At 37.5% G+C, this 25,351-nt stretch overlaps 1 protein-coding gene across 4 annotated transcripts in view; it reads right to left on the reverse strand.

The window, feature by feature from the left end:
• Positions 1-25,351, reverse strand: part of LOC117299102 — a 63,393-nt gene that overhangs the window by 34,159 nt on the left and 3,883 nt on the right. For 3 of the 4 annotated variants that reach the window (XM_033782542.1, XM_033782544.1, XM_033782541.1), the window contains exons 2-11: positions 22,028-22,183; positions 13,256-13,358; positions 12,790-12,880; positions 11,857-12,003; positions 10,635-10,697; positions 10,097-10,210; positions 7,969-8,049; positions 7,487-7,615; positions 1,287-1,367; positions 1,062-1,132 (exon numbers count right to left, since the gene is read on the reverse strand). In XM_033782542.1, the coding sequence (XP_033638433.1) occupies positions 1,062-1,132; positions 1,287-1,367; positions 7,487-7,615; positions 7,969-8,049; positions 10,097-10,210; positions 10,635-10,697; positions 11,857-12,003; positions 12,790-12,880; positions 13,256-13,358; positions 22,028-22,172 (1,025 nt within the window). In that variant the 5' untranslated portion in view covers positions 22,173-22,183. The remainder of the gene's footprint in view (positions 1-1,061; positions 1,133-1,286; positions 1,368-7,486; positions 7,616-7,968; positions 8,050-10,096; positions 10,211-10,634; positions 10,698-11,856; positions 12,004-12,789; positions 12,881-13,255; positions 13,359-22,027; positions 22,184-25,351) is intronic. The other variant, XM_033782543.1, reaches the window with a different exon arrangement.

The following is a 25,351-nucleotide window of genomic DNA, read 5'->3' on the forward strand; positions in this document are numbered from 1 at the left end:
AATTACGACGCAACTCCCACATTGTGGCAACTAGACAAGACTGACTGATGTGCCGCCCGCCTGTCACGGCACATCGCCACAAAGAGGACCGCAAACAAGCACGGCCCCTTTGTGTGTACGCATGTTGTGATTGGCCGTTTGATGATTGGCCGGTGATAGTTCCATTCATAAAATCTTGGCTAGACTTCGGACGGATCGAGTAGAGTGGCTGCCTATTGTACAACAAATAGTTTGAACGTCTGACAGCTGACCCACACTTCGAGGCTCGGGGTCCAGTCAAATCAAACGTGAACAACTTTTGTCAACAGAGGGCAATGCGATGCAGGGTAAAGTTCAACTATTTCTCAGTGTGCATTGTTGACCGATCTTTGATTCACAGAGATTTTGTTGTCAAAGAAGTTCAGAAATGGTCAACACAACCGATCATCAAATCGCAAATTCTTGAAAAGGGTTGTTGATGGCCAAAAAAATAACTTAGGACTGATAGTGTGAGATAAAAAATCATCCGTAACGCGGCAGGTTTGCGTTCTTCACTTCCGTGTTTTGAGGTTAGTTTGCTCATGTTTTGTTTTTGTTTTGGTCGCGGTTTCTACGCCGCGCGGCATATATGACGACACCTTAATATTTGTTTGTATATTTTGGGGAAGTGCAGTTTATACGTCGCGCGGTTTATAATCCGAAAATTACGGTAATGTGGTTATGTAAAAAGATACCAGTTTTTATCCCCTACAATATGCATCTGAGAAGCATTTCAATCAGTAATGTTTTTCAGATTGTATGTGATTAAGTTACTTGTGAAATCTTGATTTAAACTGTCAAATAACACCTTTATTTCGTCCAGAGTATTTTTCCTCATTTCTTTGTCTTTTCTTTACTTATTTTGCAGAAATAAAAGATCGGCGTGATCAATGAAATATGAACTATGAATATCCACTTCAAAGCGGAGATTCCACAGACCTTATTATAATTTAAACCTGTTGGCTTTGTATGTAATAAAGTTCACACAGTATTTTATATTTATTTTACCATCTCACAAAACACAACTATCATACAGTACTTACATATCATATTGCCTTTTGAGTTTACTCTGAGTCTCCTTTCTTGTTGCCAATTGCTTTTCCATTTCATTCACCTGAAATTACATGTACACATTTACATTAAAACAGATGCTAAATCATAGTGTGACAATGTAACAACTTTTTGAAATAATACTAGCAGTAACAGAGCCATTTTAATAAGCAAAAGAATTAACAAATAATGTACATTGAATGCAGTTATATTGTTACCTCTTTAACCAGCATGTCATATTTGCCTTGAAGCACCTTCTCTGTTGCCAGATTCACCACCAGCTTCTTTTCCACAAAGTCCTTCAGGAGAAACAAACAAACAAACTCTTTTTAAAAGCAAATAGTATGTAAATACATACGCCCAGGACCTAGAGTGCTTGAGTGGTGTACCTGCACAGCAACTTTGGTATACATACAGTCTCTGTGGTCTCTAGTGCCGAAGCACTGAGTAAAAATGTTCTTGCCGCTTACCGAGTTAGTGAAACTCTCTCGATCGGTGTATAACATGTCAAACAAGTCAACAATGTGTATGTGTTCGGTACATTGGATAGTTTTCTAAAGACTTTTCCAGTAAAATAAACAGTTGCCCCTTCAAAATGTCTTGCTTAACCCTAACCCCCTGACTGTTTTTGCTAAAAAACATACCTAATCCGCCAAAATCAATCAAATGAGAGACAGTAAATATGCAACTGTACTGAATCCACCATAATCAACCAAAGCATTGTTTACATAAGTACTGAATCCATCAGAACCAATCACTAACATCTTGGAGTATTTTGATGGACTTGGTCTATTTAGGTATCCAACTCTAGTGTCACTACTGGTTGTTACATAGCTGAATCCATCACAATCATGACAATCAACCAACTGAACGAATTGTGATTGAACAAACTTAGATAAGTCTATGTACATTTACTTTGGTTTTTTTGGTGGCTCAGTCTCAATGAAATTATTCTGTTCGCACAGCCGTTACAGGAATATCATTGTTGCATCACTGCCTTTTTTTTTTTTTTTTTTTTTTTTTTTTTTTTAATGATTTTCTGGGGGTTTATTTGTTGGTTTTTTTCCCGAAATGCACTGCCATTGCATGAATATCCACTGATATTTTTTGGTTTTGTTCTTTTGACACAAAATGAGGGGGACAAAATGAGTACCAAAAAAATCTTGCTGTGTGGGGAGTCCTAAGATGTCTACTCTCGTCTACTTGGTGGTACTGGTGGTGTGCCCTGCCTCTTCGCTGCTTTCAAGAGAGTGGTACTTGATGAAACACTGTCCAGCACACAGGTAGACTCCACACGCTTGACAGCCTCGTCTTGTTGTCTTTGTTCTTCCGGACTTTGTTACTCCGTTGTGCAGTCTGCACCACCGACACCAACGTGCGTAGCGACCTGGCATCCTAGTAGATGTGTGCCCAAGGGCGTTCTTTGCTTTCACCCTCTTGGATCCATAAAACTGCACCTCAGCTCTGCCTTGGGCATACCCATCGATGAGCTGTGTTGCGACATCCATGATGAATTTGGAGTGGGTGGGGGCACTTTCATCTTCGTCGGAGCTTTCGGGACTGTTGGTTGCTACGGTGCTGTGGTGTTTCCGGTAGCATATCCACGCGTTCACTCGAGCTATGTCGACAAGGAAGGAGAGGATTTTTCGCCACCACAGCTGGAACTTCCTCGAGCAGGAATAGTATGATCGGAGCTGATCCCCACGATCAACCCCTCCCATGTAGCGTGTGTAGTCGATTGCCTGTGGAGGTGCAGAGATGGTCTTTTTCTCGAGGCGTCCAGTGCCATCATCGGCAATCTTTCGCTGTACGGAGTGCTCCTGAGGGTCTCTCCACCCTTGATGTGCTGAAGATAGAAGCAGCATCACTCTGCTGTCCTTCCAAGCAGCAACAGTCAGTTGACCGTTCTGCCGTGTGGAGAAAGAGCCCCGAGGGTTGCTGCTCATCCTCTTCACCCTCTCGCTGTTAAAGTCCTTAGGCAGGCCTCTGCTGTGGCCTTTGATGGCCCCGGTCAGGTACATCTTTTGGCTCAGAAGGTGTCGCGCCAAGGGGATCGATGTGTATAGCTTGTCGGTGTACAGGTGGTGGTATGCGTTGAGATGGAATTGTGCAGTGTCCATTGTGATGTCCAACATCTTCGCAGGCTTCTGACCGTGAGGGTGGACGATGAAGTTTAGGATGAACCCTGTAGCTGATTCGGCGATGGCGTTAACTTTGAAGCCGGCACGAATTGGCTTCAGGGGCATAAAAAACTTGCGAACGCTAGCCTTGAATCCCTCGTACCGGATCATCGCCTTGTCTATGGTCAGCTCCCGATCCGGCACATACTTCCTCAGGCACTGTTTGCGGACCTTGTCCCATACCGGCTGCACATGGAACAAGGGGTGCTTGAGCTTGGCGTTGTATCGGTGAGCCTTGTCTTGGATGAGGGAGGGGTGCTTGCTGGCATCGTTACACACAAGAAACTAGCTGATGGAGTCAAAACGGTTGCGGGTCATTGTGGACGAGATGAGGGAGTTACGATAACCGGATGTGTTGACCAGTATTTTTTGTAATTGGCCACCTTGACCAGACCCATCACCAGGTGTATGCCGAACCAGGCTCTTATCTCTGCGAGTGACGTTAGCCGACTTGTTTCTCCGCAAGTTTTACATTGGTCCACATTGGACGATGGTGAGAAGGAGACTGATGGGAAAGAACTTGAGGAAGTACTTCAAAGCCGAAGAGCGTCGGTTGAATGAAGGTCCCAGTGTACCCTTCGGCTTGAAGCTTCTAACTCTGATGTTGTGTAGAGTTCTCGTCCATCCTTCACTGTCCGGGGTGAAGTCAGGCTGGTAGCATGATAGAGGGTCGGGTCGTTGTCCGAGTCCACCTCTGTTGTCTTCTTGCGTTTTACCTTCCTTCTAGGGGGGGCTTTTCTAGCCTGCATGGGTGGCTCAGGCACATCACTGATGGAAGATGGCTCATCTACATTATCATCGTCACACCCGGAAGAAGACATCGCCGCAGCTTCGTCCAAAAATTCTTCCTCATTCTCTGTGTCGGTCATAGCAAGCGCCCTGTAATGCTTACCCATCCTGACCCCTGCATCAGTCGCACTTCTGCGGATGGTCTGCCGTAAATTTCTCTGCTCCTCAAGTCTCCTTTTCTTTTGTAAGCCCAAACTTTGCTGCAGAGGACGTTTTTTCCCATGGCCCTGTGAGCTAGGATCAACTCCCCTACTCCCTTTCGCACTACTGCTCTTCTTCTTGTCTTTCTTCTTCGCTTTTCGGCAGCCTTCTTCTTCCTCTCCTCTCTCACGATCTCTAGCAGCTCTCTTCCCCATTGCAGCTTCTTGGAACACTAAGCTCTCTTCACAAGTCAAACTCTCCTGTAGCATTCTTGTCTCTCTTGAAGTCATGATGACACAAGCAAGCACATTGAAGTGTGGTGGGTTTGCATTTTCACCCTTATTTATAGCTGGGCATGTTGAAATTTCTACAGAAATATTACCATGACACTTACCTATTGTAAAAAAACTACTCAGTCATGTTTCTTCAATAAAAAAAGTTATGTATTACAGCATGACATTTATGAATATTGATTTATGAAGTTTTGTTATACCACCTGTAAATATGAATGGAACTGGCGACCCTTGAACATTCTTGGGTCACCAGTCCCATTCATATTCATGAGGTGGTATAGACAAACTAAATAAACAATAGAACACAATGCAAGTGTATGTACATGCAGTACCCAGGTCATTGTATTCAGCTAATATGCATTGTTTATTTACAGACCCCTAATGTCAGGAATGTGTGTACTGTAGTAGGAGTACAACTATATCAAAATCAACCAGTGCACAGTGGTTTAAGACCCAGACATCAGGTCCGATTTTTTTTTCTGAGATAACTACATATCTTTGGTGACTTGAACAAGAAGAACTAATTTGTTGAAGAATTTTTATTTTTTTGAAATTTATGACCCTGGTTTTTTAAGGATTTGTAGTTCGTATATTGTGACATACGTTTATATTCAGCAAAAATCACAAACCCTTATGTTAAAAAAAATACCAGGGTAGGCATATACAAATTGTTTGAGAAAACAAATATTGTTTTTAAATTACCTGTATAAGTGACCTTTCGCACTGTAGAAAATTAAATACGGACCGAAGTTTTGATGATACGGCAAAAATGCTTTGAAATCTTCGACTAAAATGTCAAAAAATGCTACTTATAAAAAAAAATACCGCCACACATCTTTAAAATAAGCCATTAAGGGCCTGGACGAAATGCTAAAAATATGTAATAGATTAGTAAAGTAACCATTCGTTGTGGCTAGAAATTCACGGTAAATTAGCGAAAATGAGTTTTTATTCCTGAAAATGAGAATTTTCAAAAAAGCAATTGTTTACATCGCAAAATTAAGGAAAATAAACAAAAATCAAATCGTTGGATATTTTCCCAATCGGGCACCAACGGCCAACATATTTTTTGTATTTGTTTCCATAAAATGATAGAGTGACTACTTAGCTTTGAAAATAAAATAGCGCCGAAATCCCGCAAGATCGCCTTCACTCCCAAAAACTAAGTTTTCAGAACGCTGTTTTTAACCAAAAACATCGTGTACATTAACATTACACACGGAAGATATAGCGCCCTCTGTTGACTTCAAAACCACATCATAAAAATTGTCACAATAATTCGTGAATCACGACACGGATCGATAAATTGTGGATTATTTTAATGGACAACCACGTTTTATCTACTTAAAGATGACATTGAGACATGCTTGAGATATTATAAAGGTATTTTTGACCGATTATGAAGGTATTTTGACCGATTATTGTACAGAAACTTGTCGATGTCAGGGTCACATAGGGTTTTAAACCACTGTGCAGTGGGTTGACACTCCCATGGAGCTATCTAAAGGACCAAGTCAAACAAAATCAACCAGTGGTTTGAAATAGCTAAAAGACCAACTCTGCCAAAATCAACCAGGATGTTGTGTCCTAACATACCAACTCCATCAAAATCAACCAAATGGTACAACATTGTGGTGTGCCAAATCTTACAAAATCAACCATATTCCACCGATTGATTTTGATAGATTTGGTGCCGATAGTTAATGTAAAAGCTTGTGAGATTATTAATATAACCAGGTGTTTATTATCACAGCAAAACTATGTACATTACAGCACTTTTTACAAAAACTGTGTTTATAGCCACGTTCTCAGTAGACTTAAAATTGTTAACTTACCGACGCAAATCATGTTAACTTGCCAAAGGGCAAACAGCAGGTAACTTAGAGGGTGGTCAATTACTGCCACAGTGATTTTAGGTTGACAGGCTGATTTGAGTTGCGGTAACTAACCAAGGTTTACTTTAACAGTCTATTGCGAACTGGCTTAAGATAACAACAGACATGTGTTTAGCTTTCTACCATCATTATCTTCAATCTGTGTAAGTTAAAAGGGTCTATGTACTTTTTTGTAGGACAAAAACACAATGTCCTCAGATTTACACTAAACTTACACAGTTTGAAGATAATGATAGTAGAAAGCTTCCCTGAAAATATTACGTGCTGAGGTGCTGTAGTTTTTGAGAATTAGTAAAACAATGTCATGAAAATTACTTTAGCATGTAAAAAAAAACGTTTTTCATAACATTGTTTTACTCAATTTTCAAAAACTACATCACCTCAACAGCTAATATTGTAAGGTACGCTTTCTGCTATCATTATCTTCAAACGGTGTAAGTTATAAGTAAATCAGTGGACATCACAAAACCTTTAATTTCAATCTGTGGAAATTGTGTTTTGAGTAACAAAAAGTACCCACACCCTTTTAACACATGTGTTTTATTATTTAAACATGTGTGTTTATTTTTTTAGGTTTCAACAAACAATTTAAAATGAAGTTGTCTGAATCTTGAAAATAGTCAAACTGTTTTAAATGTGAGACACAGTCAGTTTTGTGCTCAAGGTTTTTGATTGACATGCGACATCTCCAAGGGATAGTTATAGACACTGGACACTATTGATTATTGTCAAAGACCAGTCTCCTCACTTGGTGTATCTCAACATTTATGCATAAAATAACAAACCTGTGAAAATTTGAGCTCAATCGGTCATGGAAGTTGCGAGATAATAATGAAAGAAAAAACACCCTTGTCACAAAGTTGTGTGCTTTCAGATGCTTGATTTCGAGACCTCAAATTCTAAATCTGAGGTCTCAAAATCAAATTTGTGGACAATTCAGAGGGAGCCATTTCTCACAATGTTTTATACGACCAACCTCTCCCCATTACTTGTTACCAAGTAAGATTTTATGCTAATAATTATTTTGAGTAATTACCAATAGTGTCCACTGCCTTTAAGGAGATGAAATGGCAAACTTATAAAGACAGGCCACAATAGGATTATTTTGAGTGTAACTTACCCCTGCTGCATTCTGGTGTGGTTTGCTGAATTCATACTGCTTGGTTTGATCATGACAAACTGAAGATGGTTCAGACGCATTTTGTACAGTGTTGATAATGGTGTCCATACGATTACCTTGATCAGTCAGCTATAAACAACACCAATGGTGATCATAGTAAGTATCATGCAATCAATCAATCAGCTTACATCAGTAAATCAGATTTTAAAATTGGTAAAATCATCCGATCTTCAAAATTAGATTTACTTCCGGCAGTATCAAAGATAATTACTGCACCAAAACTAACTCTGATTTGGGGTTTTCATAAGCATAAGGGCTTACAATTAAAGTACCTCACTTTCAAAAGAGTACACAGAATGTTTATGTTGAAGGTTTAAATTGAATACGTCTTTGACAACTCACCACTGGTACAAGTAACTTTGAATCTATGAATGATCTCAACTTATATTTAACTCAACTACATGTTCTGAAAAAAAGCTGACCTTGGATCGAGTAAGTTGAGCTTGTCTGACTACTTCCTTCACCGCAAGTCCAGTTATTTCAGCATTTACTCGTTCTATGTCCTAGAAATAAACATTACACATAGTTTCTTGTGATCATCAACTGTTCATCAATAACCTCAACAATTATCGTAATGTACTTCTGTGACTTCTACTGTCAAATCTTTTTAGAAGCAATATCTAAAGAACAGGACACAGCTGATAATAATAATAATAATAATAATAATAATAATAATATCAATAATAATAATAATAATAATAATAATAATAATAATAATAATGATAATAATAATAATAACAACAGCAGAATACATCAGGCGTGTAAAGAAATGTTTGAAGTCTAAACTAAACGGGGGGAACATGATTAAGGCGATTAACACATGGGCCGTGTCTTTGATGAGGTACAGTGCGGGTATTGTCGAGTGGACTAAGGAAGATCTAGATGTCACTGACAGGAGGACAAGAAAACTAATGACCATGCATGGCATGCTCCCCCCGCGGTCAAATGTTAGTAGACTCTATCTTCCGAGGTCAGAGGGCGGAAGGGGGTTGCTCAGCGTGGCGGACAGTGTTAACATCGAGCGCAGAAGCTTGCATTGTCATGTCAGGAGGACAGAGGAGAGCTTGTTGAAAGTTGCACAAAGGTACACGACGGCAGACGAAGTTGGGCCGTAGGAGTACAAGAGGGAAAGGAAGGAGGAAAGACATCAAGATTGGAGGAACAAACCACTTCATGGCCGGTTCTTGAGGTGTACTGAGGAAGTGGCCAGCAGCAAGTCATGGAATTGGTTAAAGAGTGGAGGACTAAAGAAGGAAACATAGGGCTTGATTACTGCGGCGCAAGACCAGTCTCTAAGGACAAATGTAACGAAGGCAAGGATAGAGAAAGCAAACGTCTCTCCTATGTGTAGAATGTGCAATAAAGCAGAGGAGACTGTATTTCATATTGTTAGCGAATGCAGTAAGATAGCCCAGACGGAGTACAAAGGAAGACATGACAAGCTGGCCAATTCACTGGGATCTGTGTAAGAAGTATGGTGTCAAAGTACTTGCGAAATGGTACGACCATGTTCCGGAGAAAGTTGTAGAGACCGACCAGGTCAAGATCCTATGGGACTTTAACATTCAGACCGATCATGTTATACAACACAGGCGTCCGGATGTTGTACTATTAGATAAGACAAAGAAGATGTGTCATCTCATTGACATAGCTGTGCCAGGTGATACAAGGGTAGCTTCGAAGGAGATGGAAAAGATCGAGAAGTACCAGGACCTGGCCAGGGAACTTCGTAAGATTTGGCAGGTAAAGGTAAAAGTAGTCCCCGTGGTGGTTGGAGCACTTGGCACCATTCCCAAAGCACTGGGGAAACATCTAGATGAATTAGGGACAAATGTGAGGGTAGATCTGTTACAGAAGGCAGCGCTTTTGGGAACAGCGAGGATCCTGAGAAAGACCCTTGAGATCTAAGGCTACGGGACGTAGCCCGACTCGAAGAGTTACCGGCACAAAGAAAAATGTGATCTTTCTTTTGCATGCTGTGATAAAATGAAATAATAATATTAATACTAGTTTTATATAGCGCTTTTCACGCCCTAGGGGTGTCTCAAAGCGCTTCCGACATTATTACCCCTGGTCACTGGGCCTTAAATCATTCCTTAAACCATCTCAGCTCCCTGGGGAGTATACAGCCTGTGCGCAATATATGCGCTACTCGACTCAACCAATCACAAGAACCATCTCTGCTCTCACACAGGTACCCATTTACCCCTGGGTGGAGAGAAGCAATTATAGTTAAGTGTCCTGCTCAGGAACACAAGTGTCACGACCGGGATTCGAAACCCACACTCTGCTGAACAGAAGCATCAGAAGGCCACGACACCCTGTCGGCCACGACACCCTGAGCTGAGCAGCACTTTGGTCAAGATGGGTCAACATCTGGAAGCTTTCAAGATAAAACAAGCATATTCAAACAGGCCCGAAGACATGTGATATTGAGCACGACCATATTGAACCCAACAAACTGATCAATAAAAACAAATTCAGCAAGTTTCTCTGGTGACTGTGGCTGATGAACAAGCAAGTCCAGCAACAAACAAGAAGTGTACTTACTTTGCTCAGTGATGGTAGTGCTGTATTACAGATACCCGCATTCAAAATATTGATTCCAGTCAGTTGCAGAACATAGTCATTATGTTTATTGTAGCACAGTGCTGTGTTGTGATTCTAATGCAGAGTGACAAGTAAACATTGTAGAAATAATCAATACATATATTGGTATAACCACAAATATGATGAACTTTCTACTTGATACTATAACCTTCAAATCTTGCTGATGTTGAAGGCAGTGACTTTGATAGATGTACTTGCTAAAGATCAATCACTTTCATTGACATACTCTAAAAATTCAATCAGCATTTTCACATTATATCAGCATTGACAAAACAACAAAGGACTGTGAAATCTCAGTTTGGCTAACTACTGCAATTACACTCCCTTTGTCAAAAACTACTTCCCCACAACTTATCAAGAATAGTTACGGAAGGTGTATATATGTACATGTAACATAAATTCAGCATACTGAAAAGTATAAGCATCCACAGTAATTCAAAATAAAACTAAATAAAGTTTCAGAGTGAAATGCACCAACCTTAATGTTGTCCATACCGTCCCGATCCATCTTATGCCAGGCCTCACTATACTCTTTCTCAAGCTGTTAATTAAAGACAAGTTTGCATAATGCATGATATGCTACAACCATTAATATAGCCAATGTTGTTAAATTTAAATGAAAACAAAATAACTTTGAACAACATAATGCCAAAATGTCAGAGTAACACACTGAGTAATGCAATGCCAAGTAAGGCATGAGTCAGATGCTGTCAAGGGAATCTTGAGGTCATCATGGTCAGATAACATTCGATAAGTACCGGTGCATTACAGTACCGATTGAAAATAAGTGGATAGCTTTTGCACGATAGAAATGCCTGGTTTTATCACGCCAGACAACAAAATGCGTAAACAGCCGTCGTAATTTGTCGCACGTAGGCGGTACTTTTTCGCGACAATCTCCACGCGACAATCTCCACGCGAATAATGCTGGACCATTCTCCTTGCATGGTTGCGTGAATGCTTGAGATGTGATTCATTGTTGTTCCGAGCTGAAAGCAACCACAGCCTATTACAGATTTATTTAAAAGGAAACAGTCGGTTTGATTTGAAGAACTCTTTACTGATAAGAAGTTTGAAACTTTAGCGGCATCACAAAGGAAATGAACCAATACAGCCCATTCCAAATGAACGAACACACGAAAGTTCTATAGTGTCACTTTTATATAAACCTTCCGCCCCTCTGTCCAGTGCTGGTCTAAAACTAACCCAATAGGCAACCGACTACATGTACGTCTTTATTTGGAAGGAGGCAACCGGTTTTATTGGACGAGCTAGTTTCAGAAACAAGTATAAAAAGCTAGCGGTATCACATAGGAAGTGTACATGTATTTTTATCTTCTAACACTCGCTTAATACTCCAATCAGATGCTCGAACCGAGTTTGATATAAAAGCTATAACCTACCCCCAGTTATTGCACTCTGCGTATTGTGAGTGTCAATGCATCCAGCTCAGCATACGATCAGTGCAAAAAATCACATTCTAAAGCTTTGCGCGTCAAAACCAATAACAAAAACACAACCTGACCTCATTGATTTAATAAGGCTGGAAGATGAATTCGTTATTACAAGCTACATGTACCATCCAACTCGGCCTTCTGGCCTCGTTTGACATGGGACGCAGAAGCGCTATATTTTTCTGTATTCCACTCTTTAAAAAAAGCAATTGCCAGTGCTGACCAGTACTGTACATCTAGCATTACCTTCAACAAACTGCAATCATTCATCCTGATTTCTTGACAAAGATTTTCACGATAGCGAATTGCATCATTGAGTATGATACGACTTGTTGTCTGCTGAACTGCATTACTTACACCACTCTCAAGATTGTTTGCAAGATCAAAGTAATCCTGCAATCATAAATAATCAAAGAATAAAGAGTAGCAAAAATCATTCATCTCAAACCAATCTCATAACATCAATAAAAAGTTCATTTAATTGTAACTAGGAGACCAGGTTTGACACTTTTTGTTGCAAAATAAGATGTTTGTTTTAAATATTGTTCCAATGTGTATTGCTACTAAACATCCCTTCAACATGTTGAATCAATAGTAATTTGGTCTGTAGTGCTAATTTTTAAGGGACATACTTTTTAAACAACAATATTTAGGCCGTTATGTCATGCATGTGCAGCATCATGCTATATGCACACAAAATGTTGGATGCGTATGACTGCATTTTCAACAAGAAGTGGAACCTGGACTGCTCCATTTTAGGAGAAGCCTAGTAAGGGGAGGCAGATTTCCCGAACAGACAGACTGACTGGTTAATCATCCTGCATCTTGCACGATACATTGTACCTCACACACAGACCTTTGTATTTTTGAACTTTTTTTTTCCAAGATAAACTTAACACAAAATAAACTCATCCACCCCACACTCTGAAAATTATTTTGAAAAACTTCTGAACAACAGGGCCAACTCAACCAGAAACAACCTAACCTCACAGGACAAAATAACAAAGATCTGGTCAATTATAACCATATTGGATTCCATCATTAAAATGTTGAGTGTTGTGTAATGATACAAAGCAAAATATAGGATGTCACATGCTGCACCAATCAAATACCATGTAAGAAGGATCTGTGTTGTGGACAGTGATTCAGAATATAGTTACAGGTAATGAATGTACTCACAATAGATACAGCAGCATATTCATCCAATAGTTTCTCCCATACATTCACAAACCACTGGTGCTCACAATGCTTCCTGTCAATTGCAATCATGCTAACAATTAATCAAAATCAAACAAAAGAATGAATTAAAAAATTAGTGTTCCCCACATTGGTTTTATAACAGTTCAATTCAAACAACATGTATTTCCATATCACAGAAATACGACAGCAGTGCATGCAGAAGATAGACAACTAATTAAGTAAACTTACAAATAATAATATCTAGTTCTTAGAGCATTTTACAAAAAGGGAAGGGTTGTGCCTTTATCAAATGTTCACTTCTCTTTTAGTCCCATTCATAAAGGCCTTTTTGTTAATTTAAGTGAAATCAAGTTGGAAAATAAGGGGGGAAAATCAAGACGATTTTAAATTTCTGACATGGGGCTCCGTTTTGCTTGGGTCAAGGTAAAGATACATGTTGACTCACCCATCTCTGATAACAGCTTGGTCTCTGAATGATTCTACTAATGACTGCAGATTAATGGCCAGGTTCTCATACAATAAAGCAACTTGATGGGAAAACTCTAAAACTGTACAAACAAAATCAAAACACAATTTGCCTCTTAAGTTATCTTAAGTGTAAGAATGTACCAAATTAAGGGGGGGGGGGGTGTGATTCATGGGTTCTCAGATCTTCTTCCAAAAAAATGGGAGTAATACATCATCTTACCAAACGAATAAATCCAAAATATTAGTTTGCAGACGCTTTCGGTAATTGGAGTTATCAGTTTTCAATGTTTTGGCCAAAAAGCCCCTGTGAAACGAATAACTACATTCCCTGTAAACACTAAAATGTGCGCCAAGCTCGTCCCATAAAAAGTAAAACAGAAAATTTATTTTAAAAAATTCTGTCTTCAAAGCCCTGTCAACACTTTCTCAAATGAACAAGGGCTCCAAGTGGTTATAATATTGAAGCCTCATATGGTGCAAACCTGTAACAACAAACTAAACAGAGGTCTGACATGACTGAAAACATAGATGATGTCATCAGGTTCGGAGTAAGATTATTTTAATGATTTACTTATTTTTCTAATAGCTGAACTACACCCTGTACTGGCCTACACGCTGGATTAACATTACAAATGCATTTAACCTGAGATTTTATAACAACACACAAAAATATGCATTGACTTGCTCCCAATATAAACTTGTTATTCCAGTCCAAACCAGAAGCTAATGTAGACAAATATTTTTCAATTCTATTTTGAGAAGTGTAAATATGAAGGAGCCTCAGACAAGCTTGAAATAACGTGCTCGTGAAATGAGCAAACAACAAATTTGTGCCACGAAAAGTGACCTTGAACCCAGGTAAACACCCAGCTACCCAGCCTGCCCTGTCACCTGGGCAGTAATTTTTTTTCAATTTCAATTTCAATTCACTATATTATCCACGATGGGAAATTCATTTCGGCCTTTTATATAACAAATTTACAAAATTTACATAAATTATAGACGATGTGACCTGTGACATCACATGTTTACAAAGAGCCGCAGAGCCTGGACTTCCTGCAGGCACGATTTGTACTCAGCCTTATGGAATAAAACATAACATCTTATATTTTTTTCAGATTGCACTGTCTAATTCTAAATTTGTTTTGGTATTATGAAAGGGGGCACATCTCAAAACTTGTCCAACTTTAACTTTCATAATTCTTTGATTTGAGTGGAAATTATGACACAAAATGTCAACTTTCCCATAGAGGACCTATTGTGCCTGCCAGAATACTGAAAGAATGTACGAGTTCACACCTACTGTAAACAAAGTTCACATGGTCAATTATCTAACATAAAACAGACAAAAAACACTACAAGCCACAAAAGTCTATAAAATAGATATTACATGAAAAGCTGAATTATAAAAGATTGGTTTTACAAAAATATTACAGAAAACCTAACACATTGAAAATAAAGGAAAATAAAACCCATGACGATCTCTGTTAAACACTAAAACCTTTGCAAAAAAAGGAAACTAAAGCCCTTTCTTAAATGGAATGGTGGCTTGCGTATTGTGTGCATTCTACGTTATGTTGCAGTCAGCCTACAATAGGGATCAATGCAGTTATAGTTCACTGAGATATTACTAGGTCCGGGCAGCGTGGGCTAAAGTCTACTTGTCATGTCGCTTAACATTCATCGAACAGTTCCTGAGATATTGTTAGCAATAATAAAAATAGTTGTACAGTATGTTATTTTTTAAGTAAATTATTATACGCCTAAGTCAAACTAGTACACGTATTACATGTTACAAATCATTTTCATCCCCAAACAAAAAACAGACTGGTTCCGTTTTACAAGCAGTGTGGAGAATCATCACCAATTTACAAAATAAATTTATTAAATAAGATGGCATAAATAGGCTATTTCTGTGTCTTCAGAAATAAAAATGGAATGTGTTTGGGTTTTTATAAATATTTTTTATTTATTTGGAGTATAAACTAATGATAAAATGAGAGCAAGGTTTTGAGATTTTAACCGTGGTCACTTTTGTGGCTCAACTGATGGATCAACCCTGTAACTATAACTGTAGCAACTTTCAAAGTAGTTTCTATGTATTGTTTAAAAAAAATTCTTTTACAATGCGTTTTTGTTTTCTTTTAAAATAAAATTTTGTTTTGAGTTGTCCATAATTACCATTAGTGATACCAGAAATTGTTTAAATCATGGTTGTTGTACAGAGTGTCAGACTGTGTACAGTATTTAATTTAAAACAAGGACGTCACATTTAACATTTTTTGTGAGTGAATCATGTCAGCGTATCATACATTATTCTTATAGGACCTACCTTCACAACTGTCTTGTTGTGAAGGTCTAAACAGCTGTGTAGCGATGATTCTATTGATAACTATCCCTTGACTCCTTGACATTTAAATGGTATGTAGTATCAAGACAAAGCAGCTCCATACGATACAAGTGCATGGCTCTACTGTACGATCTATGCAAGTAATATGCAGTCCATATTTTAAAAACCAATATTCAAGGCTAGATCCTCATACAATGTGGTAGATTGCTTCACAGTTCAATTTCTTACGAGGCACGCACCAATAGCAGAAGATAAACATTAATTGACATACATTGTAAATTAAATTGCTTTATGATAGATGATATTAAAAAATAAATATCTCGATAACTCAGGCTACACCATATCTGAAAGAGTTAAAAAGAAAAGTGAAGGATAGTGAATTCAAATTTTATGGACATTTCTTGATTTGTACATATATACATGTACACCACATTTCACTGATGTACAAAAATCAACTTTATCACGAAAAACTGCTTGTTACTTTTAAAAAATCAATGTGCCAATTTATAAAATATCATTTTTTCCCCTTGAAAATACACTGAACAAAATGCATTTGAAAAAGCAAATTCAGAATAAAGATTTTGAAGTTGATCCTGGCATGTGCTTGGATTAATATGAAAGTGTAAAGAAACTTGTAGGGACAATTTTTATTTTTGTAGTGTCCACTTTGGCTTGGAAATGCCCATCTGCAGCTTCCCATTAAACCATAAAATAATCTTCATTAAGTTCAGTAAATAGACACCTTAGAAAGGTGCCGTGTGGGTGTGGTTCAGGCATACAAATTTCAAATACATTTTGTGAGGATATTGCAAATAGGTTAATGAAGTAGGCACTTACATGTAGTAAGGATCATTTTGTAGAAGGGCAATTCCACATTAATGGGCACAAAAGTGTTGACACAGGAGGGGAACGTTGGATAGTAGTAATATTTTGTAATGAAGTGTTGTCATGTTTTTTTGTCTGTGTACATTCAGAAGCACATGAGGATTGTGGTTGACAAAAAAAAAGGTAAATGAAAGAAACTGGAGGAGATAAGTCAGAAACTGGAGGAGATAAGTCTTGAAGATTTATACGTTTGTATCAAGGACAGACATTTTGGTTATCATTTGATAGAAGTTATACTTACCAGCCAAACTAAAAGCAACATTTATTCCTCAGCTATTTAAGGTATTTAATTTGGTAAAAACAAATTTGTGTAGGACAAACAAGGACAGACTTTTGTCACAAAAGTGTCTGTCCATTGTTAGTGTGGCTTATTTCCCATTTTTATTCCCTTAATACCCACAGCAGCATCTCAGTTTTATTGCTTACAATCTTTGAGAGACAGGAAAAAATTGTTTTGTCTTACATCATTTTGAGTGTTCAAAATGTGTCAAGTCCCGTCCTGCCTTTCACCTTCCTTTCCATAAACTTTTGGACTATGTGTTGCTTGATTGGGTGTTCTTTTTCCTCTTTTCCCTTTATTTTAATTGTGTCTTGTTTCGTTCATTGCTTGAAAATGAAAGACTACCACTGAAGCTGGCCATGACCAATATCACCTGTCTTGAATAAGTTGTTTTATATAACACCCAAGCAGATCATTGCCATTTGATTGGAGGATTGTCCGTCACGTGATAGCAAATAAAAGTACCATTGCACGCTGAGTCACTCACCGTGCTTTTTCAGTCCATCCGAAAAGTACTATTGCATGCTGCCAGCGTGCAATACCAGCATGCAATAGTACTTTTCGGATGGAACAAAAAAGCTGAGTAAAAAAATCACTGCGTGCGCGTGTCTTTGGTAACGCAGCAGTGTAGCCATTCGGCTTCTGCGTGTCTCAAAATAGCTGTACAGAACGCACATAGTGACTGTTGAATCCAACAGGTTGACCCAAAGAGAAACGGGTGTAATTTCACAATAAAAATTGTAGGCCTACGCTTTGTTTGTTTTAAAAATTGTATCTTCCAATCAAAATGACAAAGATCTACTTGGATGTTATATAAAACAAATAATGAATGTTTTTCATTCGCAATGGTGCGAATATGTTCATTCGTTGAAAGCTGGAATGTTCCATCCACCTCGTTGAATAGAAGGGCAGTTCCATGAAAAGTTGACATGGCCCAAACATTTCAAATCAAATCCATAATTATAAACCATCATCCATAGAATATTGTAGCATAGAGTTCAAAGTTTATGAAACAACTTGACTTTATCATATTGTTTTCGATACACTTGAAGAAAATGTCCTCTGAAGTGGATAAATGGTTCTGAACTAAAAAGTTCTGTTAAGATGGTACTTTTGCTTTTTGTCCATTTTATTGACTTTTAAGTGATTAAATCTGGTTTATTATTTATTTCCTATAGTTCATTCTGGCACTAATATTCAGATTTGAAAGAAAAAATTGTTTCACATTTTATGAATGAATATTTAAAGCACTTGTGGGTAGTGTAATGTGAGTAACCAAAATATGATTTGTTTTTCCTAGTGAATGTTTTTCTTAGTTTTAAAACTTGCCACTTGTAATAATAATTCTATTGGTGATCTCAAATGTAAAAATAGGGTCCTAAATGATGTATTCACTAACACCAATATTGGGTGAGGTGATGAAAAGTGTAACGTGAGTAACTATGTAACGTGAGTAACCACAAATGTAACGTGAGTAACCATGATAAACAAGTTAATTGAATTTTCCTTATTGTAACATGGACACATATGTACAGGAACATACAGTACAGGAACATACAGTACGTTTGTTTAGGTCTTCATCTCACACTCTAATATACATCTAGGCTACAAGACGTTAAACCTTAAAGACAGCCAGTAATGACTGTTCCATAGTACTAACAGCTGAACTGAAATTCCACTGCGTAATTAAATAATTTATATTTAACGAAATATTATTATTATTGTTGTTTTCGGAGAAATGCCACTCTAAAATGCTGAGAAACATAGGTGCTAAACTGAAAGAAACTTGGAGATACATAGATTGAATACAAGGAAAGACACATGGCACATGTACAGTATGTGTAATGTAGAAATCTAAAGAGAGAAAAAGGGCAGATGAAGCTTTGCTTCCTGTGCTTTGCTTCATATGTAAGAAGCAAAAGGATATGCGAGAAGATGCGACCGGCTGGAAATTGTACTACACGTGGCCAATCCAACAGAATTAGATTTTCTACTTTCAATAAAAGCTAGTTGCGAAACTGGATGCACCTGTAGTACAGAGGCAACTTCAAGTTTTCAGTAAAGCTGTTGGTTTGCCATGTACAGTACCTTTATTCATTATTAACTGCAACATTTTTAATGATGTGTGTACCCAATCCTATAGAAGAACTTTTTGATTTGTTGTAGAGTTCAATAAAACAAATTGCATTGGCATAGCATGTTCGAAAGTTCAATTTTGTGAGAAAAGTGAAAGAAAGAATAAATTAAGAAGTAGGGATCTTGTTATTGTTAGCAGAACTAATTATCTACTCTATTGTAAACACAAGACTGTCAAAATTTGGTAAGATAACTTTGCTGGTTCTTGCCCTTACAGAGTTTTATGCTGTGTAACGTGAGTAAACATGTTTTACATGGATTCCTAAAAAATTAAAGATTCTTGGAGATTTGTTTTACTCCTATTATTTGTGCCTCATGGCAAGATCTTTTATCGAGTTAAAAGAAATTTCCACACATTGCTTGTATGAGGAGATTTTTGATTAAAGCACGTTTATTTTTTATGCATGTCAGGAAATGTAACGTGAGTAACCGAGTTTGTGTGTCTTTTAAATCATACTTAACAACATTTTCTGGAAATCATCTTTGGTTCTTAAGTTGGTCTGGGTATACTCTAACTACCATAGGGATAGCAGTTAATAAGCCTTTTCAGTAAAGCAGTTACAGCACAAGGAATAACTACCATAGGGATAACAGTTAATAAGCCTTTTCAGTAAAGCAGTTACAGCACAAGCAATAACTACCATAGGGATAACAGTTAATAAGCCTTTTCAGTAAAGCAATTGCAGCACAAGGAATCACTACCATAGGGATAACAGTTAATAAACGTTTTCAGTAAAGCAGTTACAGCACAAGGAATAACTACCATAGGGATAACAGTTAATAAACATTTTTAGTAAAGCAATTACAGCACAAGGAATAACTACCATAGGGATAACAGTTAATAAGCCTTTTCAGTAAAGCAATTACATCACAAGGAATAACTACCATAGGGATAACAGTTAATAAGCCTTTTCAGTAAAGCAATTACATCACAAGTAATAACTACCATAGGGATAACAGTTAATAAACGTTTTTAGTAAAGCAATTACAGCACAAGGAATAACTATGTACCATAGGGATAACAGTTAATAAACGTTTTCAGTAAATCAATTACAGCACAAGGAATAACTACCATAGGGATAACAGTTAATAAACGTTTTTAGTAAAGCAATTACAGCACAAGGAATAACTACCATAGGGATAACAGTTTATAAACGTTTTCAGTAAAGCAATTCCAGCACAAGGAATAACTACCATAGGGATAACAGTTAATAAACGTTTTCAGTAGGCCTAAATCAATTACAGCACAAGGAATAACTACCATAGGGATAACAGTTAATAAACGTTTTCAGTAAAGCAATTACAGCACAAGGAATAACTACCATAGGGATAACAGTTAAAAAGCTTTTTCAGTAAAGCAATTACAGCACAAGGAAACTCAAAAGTACATCAAAATCGTAACGTGAGTAACCGCGGAATTGCCCAGAACATTCCATCTTTCAACTCATGAACATATTCGCATAAGTGCACTCATAAACATTCATTATGTGTAAAATATCAGTCATTGAGAAAAATAAACTATCAACCTACTGTAACAGAAACAATAAAAGGAGAAAAGATTATAGGAAACCATTGGAAACTATGCCATTTCAATGATTGAAGACATTACTACATGTAATTGAAAGATCAGAATAAATGTTGATTTAAATACTCTTTATCCCTCCTTTCCATTCATCTCAGTAATTTATCTCAGTAATTGGTCCAGTGGTGTAAATGTAATGGACTGTAAGGAGCAATAAATTGTTTAGTTCAGAGCATGATCCAAAACTGGTAAACATTTGAAGAAGAATTGAACAGAAAATCTTAGTAATTTCATTTTTTTTTTCATTCTAAAATCTATTTGTTTTTAAATTTTGTGTTTAGAAAATAACTCTCAGTGTCTTTCTTTGTGAAAATAACTTTCAATAATATGAAGTTATATGTTTTCTACCCAGGCTGTGACACCCAAAGAAAGCTAATACACTGTATGTTAAGGGTTATCCATGCTTATAACATGTAAATCAGTTTTTAAAGGCAGTGGACGCTATTGGTAATTACTCAAAATAATTATCAGCATAAAATGTTCTTTCACAGTTATCTTGCAACTCCAACGACCAATCAAGCTCAAATTTTCACAGGTTTGTTATTTTATGCATCTAGGTTGAGATGACCAAGTGAGAAGACTGGTCTTTGACAAACATTGAACATGAAACCTGTAAATGGAATGCCTCATGAGTATCACCCAAACTAAGTTGGGAATAACTGCAGGAAACGCAATTATTTGTATCCTGGATGAAATATCAGTTGAAGCATCAACCTAAAAAAATCAAAAGAAATTGACCCTTTCTAATAAATTAGAATTTTTACTACAGTTGCATCAACATCATTTGGTTGGAGATGCCTGCACTGTACATAAATGGGCTAAGACTTATGAAAAGCCCATTGTACAGTCAGTATTAGATTAGACTGTTATGGTGATTGCTTCCAACTAGTCTAATGTACATTTCACATCAAAATATGCACATCAAACACAATGGAAATTGAAATAAAAAAGTTCATTACTAATCAATTTAGTTATTTCCCTGGTTTAAATATGAATCAAAGCCAAGATCGATAAACTCTAAACTTAAGTTTACGAAAACTTGGCCTTAAAAAGTACATTAATTTCTATAAAGTAATAAGCTGACTGGGTAAGTTTGATATAATTTGAGGGTGAGGAAAGAAAAGGGCAGGATTTGAAACAACAACCTCCAGACTATAGTGCTGGCGCTCATTCAAGTAACTGAGATATAGGAACGAACTAAACTGCTCACAAAAAGTAAGGAAACTTGTTTCAATCCAGTATATTTGTTAAAAAACACTCTCTTTGATGGTATATATCAATGCAAAGCTGAACTGTTCCTCTTGAAAATGATACCACATTTGCAACGATTACATGTTGCTGGACTTTGCCATTTCATTTTTATGTTTTATTTTCTTTTGCACAACCAAATACAAAATAAACAGGGAAAAGAAATCATCACTCTCAATCCCAGTATTTTCTAAAAAGATTGAACTGGGTTATGAAAAAAAATGTCTTGTTTTACCTGCTAAATCTAAATAGAAAGAGGTGTAAATACCTGTGTGAAGAGGCCATTGGGAGTCAGACATTTTCCCCTGTCCTGAACGAACACGTAGCTTGTCACTCACTGTGCTTCCACGACGTGACCCTCGGCCATTTGAAATACTACCAACAGAAGACATTTTGCCAGATGAATTGCTCATCCTTTACATATCTAAAGAACATGGATACATGTCATATGGACAAAACAAACAATCCTTTGATTAGTGTACATTTAAATGTAATCCAGTAAAAATATGCTATTTTGTACAGCAGCAGGCCCCAAGCTCACTAAGTATTTGAGAACCTAACTTAAAGCCTTGTGGATAACAGACATTGGGCCGTATTCATACAAAATAGCAATTGCTTTTTCTAGGCTTTTGCTTACATCTTTATACATAAAAGATGTACATGTAAGCAAAAGCCTAGAAAAAGCAATTGCTATTTTTTATGAAAACGGCCCAATGAGTGAGTCGCTTGGAGACCATCAACTCCATGGTACTCAGTCTTCAGCTGATCAAGTCCTCAATGTAATTGTCAGTCTAGTCTCCAGCTCCCCTAAATTACTTTGAAGAGTCTCTACTGTCTCTAAGAATGTACAGTGTGTACACGCGACCTTGCACCTATTCTTATAAGACAGTTTCTTCATTCCTATTGGTCGAGAGCAACGGCTGAAACAGTTAAGCCACATCACGCGATAAGCGCGACGCGCACAGCATTCCCTTATAAGGAGTTGTTTACCCGAGGGCGCCAGAGGGCTACCATTCCATAGCTGGAGGGGTGTTGTGTTGAAAGAAATCATTTAACAACTATAATTTTTGCGTTTACTCTACCTTTTGACCAAAAAGTGATGATGTTTTTTACCGAAAAGGTATTATGAATGGGAATCAAAGTGTGTTGAATCGGTTTTCAACTAGTGGTTTAAACCCGCCGTTCTTTATAATTTATCAAGAACCAGGCCTCGGCGGGTTTAAACCACTAGTTGAAAACCTCTTCACCACACATTGATTCCCTTATTTAGAAGAAAATTGTTTCTACACCTGGTTGTTGTTAAATTCTTTTTGTTTATGTTGGCATGCAAAGTTACATGTAAATGGACCTGTGCGAAAACGTGAACTTTAAAATTATTTCATGAGATCTTATAGGCGCATTGAGTTAATATGAGGCATTAACAGGTCTGCGTAACAGGAATCCATCCGGAGAGACCAGATTATGCAGTGCCTTGATCTACACTTACTAAGTAAACACCCCACTGTGGTTTTTGCTAAGGCAGATCCTGTGTAACAACACAGCTTCAAGAGGTTTTAGACACATGTGGACTTGAAGCATGATAGATAAAGAGGGAGGATATGTTGCATACTTGGACTTTTTATTCAGTTCCCAATCAACGTCTTATTAAAAAGCTACAATCCAAAGTTTCCTGTCAAACACAAAACAATGTGTGGTTGCGAATGGAGCTAAATTTTCTTGGACCAACATGTTGAGCAACATCCCTCAAGGTAGCATCCTAGGTCCAATCTAAAGGGGCATGTAAAGATGTTCCCAAACAACACCAAGGTTGTACTCAAATGTACATTAGAAGTAATGACAGTGTGAAACACTACAGATATATTTTGACAACCTTAGCAACTGGTATGCACTATGGCCATAAAAAGGAAGAATACATCATGTTAAAAGGACAAGACAAAGCTGACCTTAAACTGAAATGCAGCAACCACGTTGGGAAGATAGCTCACAAAGCCAAAAACATACTTGGATTTAAGCGGACGTTCACATTAAGGGCGTGGATAATGTTTGTTCCTCTATACAAAACATTAATAAGGCCACACCTCGAGTATGCAAACTGTGTTTGGAGCCCTTTCCTCAGCAAGGAATATCAGAAAAGTATAAGAAGAGCAACAAAGATAATCCCTTCACTTACTGATTGTCCTTATAAATATCGATCGTTTGAACGAGGTAAATCTATCATCCTTGGTATACAGGAGATTTTGGGGAGACATGATCCAAATGACATGGACAAAGATTACATCTTATTTGAGATGAAAGACACCAGCATAGACCTGATGAGGGCATAGACAGAGGGTTCAGAAACCAAGAGCACAAAATCCACTGGATATAGGCTAAGGAAAGGAAGCTTCACAGCCAGCCACAGTACATGTACATATATAGGCCTAGTCTTTAACAGCTGGAACCTACATATGTACATGTAGCTCAGCTATTTATAAGCACCTTAGCACTGATCAGTCAACAGCTTCAAAGGCAGTGGACACTTTTGGTAATTACTCAAAATATTTTTTAGCATAAAACCTTTCTTGGTGACGAGTAATGGGGAGAGGTTGATGGTATAAAACATTGTGAGAAACGGCTCCCTCTGAAAGTGCCATAGTTTTTTAGAGTAATTTTCCACGAATTTGATTTTGAGACCTCAGATTTAGAACTTGAGGTCTCGAAATCAACCATCTAAACGCACACAACTTCGTGTGACATGGGTGTTTTTTTCTTTCATTGTTATCTCGCAAGTTCGATGACCGATTGAGCTCAAATTTTCACAGGTTTGTTATTTTATGCATTTATATGTTGAGATACACCAACTGTGAAGGCTAGTCTTTGACAATTACCAATAGTGTCCACTGCCTTTAAAGCCATTGGACCCTTTCGGTACAGGAAAAAACAAAAAGTTCACAGATTTACAAATAACTTACAGGGTTTACAGAAGGTAGTGGTGAAATACTTCTCTTGAAATATTATTCCATGAAATGCTTTACTTTTTGAGAAAACAGTAAAACAATATCAATTCTCGTTAGCGAGAATTACGGATTTATTTTAAACACATGTCATGACACGGCGAAACGCGCGGATACAAGGGTGGGTTTTCCCGTTATTTTCTCCCGACTCCGATGACCGATTAAGCCCAAATTTTCACAGGTTTGTTATTTTATATATAAGTTGTGATACACGAAGTGTGGGCCTTGGACAATACTGTTTGCCGAAAGGGTCCAATGGCTTTAAGTCCAAGTTTGAGGGTTTTTACTCCAAGAAATACGTATTAAGTTCACAACTGCATAGTACATGTAGAGTTTTATAATCAGCTGTCTGGTTTTGTTTACAATGCTAATTGCATTTAACTCTAGTCTTTATGCAGTACAATGTTTGCCAAATATGTAGGGCCTACATGTATAATGTATAATTAGGTATTGTGCAGCAGTACTTTTATATGTCTTGGGGTGTGCATTAAAAGGCTTTTTAGTCTTATTTTAGAGCCTGACTTGAATGCAGGTAAATACAGGTGAACTTGAGGCCCCAACCAGATCCCAACAATTTTTGTTCGCTTCTGTTAAAAGTG

This window comes from Asterias rubens, chromosome 14 (genome assembly GCF_902459465.1).
Source record: "Asterias rubens chromosome 14, eAstRub1.3, whole genome shotgun sequence".
NCBI lineage: Eukaryota > Metazoa > Echinodermata > Asteroidea > Forcipulatida > Asteriidae > Asterias > Asterias rubens.